General features: G+C 45.9%; 1 protein-coding gene across 1 annotated transcript in view; it reads left to right on the forward strand.

The window, feature by feature from the left end:
- The window catches only part of T265_05477 (hypothetical protein), a gene marked incomplete at both ends in the record, with an annotated part of 52,788 nt that overhangs the window by 21,258 nt on the left and 27,453 nt on the right, over positions 1-4,077 (forward strand). The window contains one exon of the mRNA XM_009170488.1: positions 3,488-4,024. Within this exon, the coding sequence (XP_009168752.1) occupies positions 3,488-4,024 (537 nt within the window). The remainder of the gene's footprint in view (positions 1-3,487; positions 4,025-4,077) is intronic.

The following is a 4,077-nucleotide window of genomic DNA, read 5'->3' on the forward strand; positions in this document are numbered from 1 at the left end:
TAGGTAGTCGAGGTGAGAAACAACGGCTACCGTCATCGTCATGACCGCTTTAAGGTGGTCACTACCAACAGAACGTCATAGTTTTAATGGGAAAGGCGCCCATAGCTATCACGTAGCACTGTATTATCTACAAGCTAGTTATGCATATCTGGGAAAGGGGATCATCGACAGATGGACCTCGCACTGTCACTGCAAGTTTGCGTTGTTATCTAAATTTATTGCACTTAATGGAATGAGATCCATGAGGAAAATGTGTTGTGAGCAGGTTCGTCGAACAAAAATATCCCATTTGTTAAATCTGAGGTGTCTAAAGCAAACAAACGCCTTCGACTGATTATATAGGGTGGCATTTGCATTAGCTACTCTCAAGATGTTATTTTATTCTTCGGGAACACCGAGGAATGCCAAAATATGCTAAAGTGCGATTTCGTGTTTTAGGTCGCGTAAACTGGCAAAAAATGCAAATCAGTGATGATCAATGACCTTGACATTTCGCTCACTTAAACGAAATGCTACCTGCAACATGTCACAGTGAGGTGAAAATTGATTAGACTAACTCCCCACTAAAGTAGCAACTTCGAAAACCCTACAGTTTCGGCGAACTCAATTTGGGTGGGCCAACAGTCTGAGGCCCCAGCCGATATTCCAGCCCCCTAACAAAAATCACCTGGGGCTGATGCCCGCGACAACCATTCATCCACCAGCGTGCTTCTTGTGTTCGTAAACATATGGCGGATGCTCCTGCTTTCTGCTGACTCTACAGCCGCAGAAAGAAACTCCGAGGTTTTTTACCGTTGACCCAGCAAACACCCGGCGGGGACATAGTAAGAAAATCTTCAAGCTCAGGGCACACACATCCGTTAGACAAAACTTTTTTTCATTTCGGGTAGTAGCTGCCGGGAAACTTGGGCAAAAGCCTCGATCCTGTGTATCAATCCGTGAATCCGTGAATCCGTGAGGTCACCTCGAGACCTCAGGCCATTTCCACCGGTGCCAATCCTTACTCCGAAGCTCAACCTAATGCCAGGCTACAGTAGTGCATTGCTTCACAACCAAGTACCGCAAGCCCGCTTACCCGTATCCAGCACTCATTCTCAAAACAAATTCTATAGCCCGCTGGTTTCCACATTCCTAATTTACCCGCCCTTTCCGAGAACTCCTCATCAGTGGCTTAATTGGGCCTGCATCCACTGGGTGTCCTCAATATCCCCGGGTAACGCGGAAACTTGCAAGCGTTTTGGCCAAGCCATCTATATAGGTAACCCAGAAACTTCACGCAAAGGAGAGTTCTTTTGTTTCACGTTTCCCTTCGATCTTTTTGCCGCCCAACGTTTGACCTACTTATAAAGTCGGCAGCGAAAACTGAGCCTGCCAGAATATGCAAAGCATTGTTTCGATACCTTTGGCCGAATATGTCCTTGCTACCTATCGCCACCCATGACCGCACTCCTCATATTCAGCTGTCTCCGGAAATTACCCGATACTCTCTGGCTCGATCTAAGTCTCAAGGATCCGAATCGGTGGTCGTTGATCACATCTGAAAGTTCACACTGCCGCCAACTGAACTTTGCAATCACTACCAGACGCAACCAACGCCCACATTTTATCAGAGGATCTCAAGCGAAAAGTAGTCAATCTCAAGCGAACAGTAGTCAAACGAGACGGCCTCAGAACCTAACATGGGCTTCTTCTTTATGATATTGGTTGCGACCACCTGACTGAGGTTGCATCAACTATATTCCGCTCCCAAATTGATTAAGAGCAAGTCATCCTCGCTTTACTCTGGGTCTTATTTTAACCAATGAACATGGGGTGGTGAACGCGATTTCTATTCTTTCGTCGAGGAGCAGGAGAGTGAAAAAGCCATTATCTCTTGGGATATTTTGTGCCACTGCCGGTTATATCCTCAAACTACTTCCCACCTTTAAGTTGCCATCACTGCTTCTTTTCGGGAAAAACAAACTGTTCAGCCCCAAAACAGCTGTCCAAATTTGACCTCGCGAAGCCTGAAGCCAATTTGTTCCGACCTACGACCAGCCCACAGAGAAACGTTGGTAGCTTTGAGGTGCATTATCACTCGCTTCTTTCACTCTCGCGGGGAAAGACGTTGTTCCCTCCCATCATTCCAAACCACGAAAACTGGAGATTGTATTCGTTTCTGCGGTTATCGTGCACTCCTCCAAAAGGAAGACTGACCACTTTTGGTGAGGTATTCGTCGCTTAAGCTGCTACATCTCAACCGTGCTGTATTCAACCGTAAGCACCTAAGAGAATGCTGTGGCTTTGTGCAGCACTCCAGGGAGGAGACACTGATGGAACGTTTGGAATCATAAGGCATAAACTCACAGAGAGTTACACTCTAGAAGTTTACATATTTCAAAGGACTCCTTTACTCCGATCTGCTCACCGGAACATCGCCAAGTGAATCTACAATCCCCTTCAGGGACCCATAGAAATTTTTTCGCTTTTTCCCACATAACGTATCTTCGGGGTAGATGCACTTACCTCTTTCAAAAGAAACTCGAAGCAAACCGATCCACGGCTGCTTCAATCTAGACTGAACTCTGAGAAAAGACAATTGGCGTCTTTTCATTTACCATCTATAATCGCAATATGAACTGATTCCTGGTGAAACATGTTCCTCAGCCTAATGTTCGCACCACACCAGTAACCTGACTCGCCTCTTACGCAGACTTCACACGTCTCCTACCCACTCCACACCGCACTCATATGTGATAACTGCAAATGGTCCGCAAGTTTTTCACCACTGTATATTTTTATACACCAACATGCGCATATCTACCTGAAATTATGTTCAAATGGATGGACAAAATATTTAAATAAAATGCGACCTGTTTATGGCTTGACAGCTGACACACATTTTCGGGGCGTTTTAGCTTACATACAATCAAATTACTCTTCGGGATATACTTCGGGGACAGGAGTAGACGGCTATTTGACTTTTCTGGAATCGTCTTCAAGTTGTTGAACCTTATACCGAAAATGACCTTTCTATGAGTTGTCGAAGTCCACATTCCCCTTCGCTACTCCACAAATTACCTATAGACAGGTAAAGGCTTATGAGATATTTTTCGCAATTACTCTGCATAGTTCCGTATTTTGTCCTGTCCAAATCGCACCTCTCAACAAAATGCTATTTACTCCTTATTTCCAGGCACTTAATATGACAGATGATTTCACAAGCTCGAGCATTACTAATCCTTTTAAGGCCCATCATCAAAAGCGATGGAACACCCTTATCAATTTCTCTTTTCCATACGCGACTCGAATCACCGGCAGGAGTCGGCTTCTGGCATGGTCAACTTAGGTTCTTCCTGAAGTTTCTTCCTGAAGTTAGGTTCTTCCCTCTGAAGATGACCAATTCCTCATATGAACCCTTGAGCAACTATACTCCAACTACCGCCTCACCCATCTCCTGATGTTAGGTGAATACAACGCCCCAAATGCCTCCTAGTTGGAGCTCCAGCGCGCGAATCAGGCGGACTTTTTGCATCGGCGCTGTCTGAAATCGTTAAACGGAGCGCTTGGACCCAAAATGTCGTTGCACCCACCAGATACCGCGTCGGCCAAATACCATCCCTCCTGGATTTGGTCATCACCAAAGAAAGACACTTCGATGATCAGGTAACAATTAACGCTCCACTGGGGCATAGCGACCACTGTGTGCTGACCTTTGATTTCATCTGCTATTGGGCCAGAAATCCGAAACCTCAAACGTGGTTTCGGGACTTCTGCCGTGCAGACTTCTCACGAATGCGCATCTTCCTTGAACAAGTCACACTGGGACCAGCTCCCGTGGAAGAACTATATAGGACCATTGTCCAGAAAGTTCACGAGGCTGACGCGACGTTCGTCCCAAGAAAACCAGCACGCACTCGGATGAACCGCAGATTGCCAAAAAGGATTCGGCGACTTCTGAAAAAAAGATCCCAACTCTTTTTCAAAAAGTTGACCACGGGGGACAGAGAAGATGAGCTGGCATTTCGTAAAATGCGGAATCGCTGTAAGTCGGAAATCCGCCAATGGAACATACGAAAACAAGCCACCATTCTGGAC

Source organism: Opisthorchis viverrini (genome assembly GCF_000715545.1).
Source record: "Opisthorchis viverrini unplaced genomic scaffold opera_v5_105, whole genome shotgun sequence".
NCBI classification, from domain to species: domain Eukaryota; kingdom Metazoa; phylum Platyhelminthes; class Trematoda; order Opisthorchiida; family Opisthorchiidae; genus Opisthorchis; species Opisthorchis viverrini.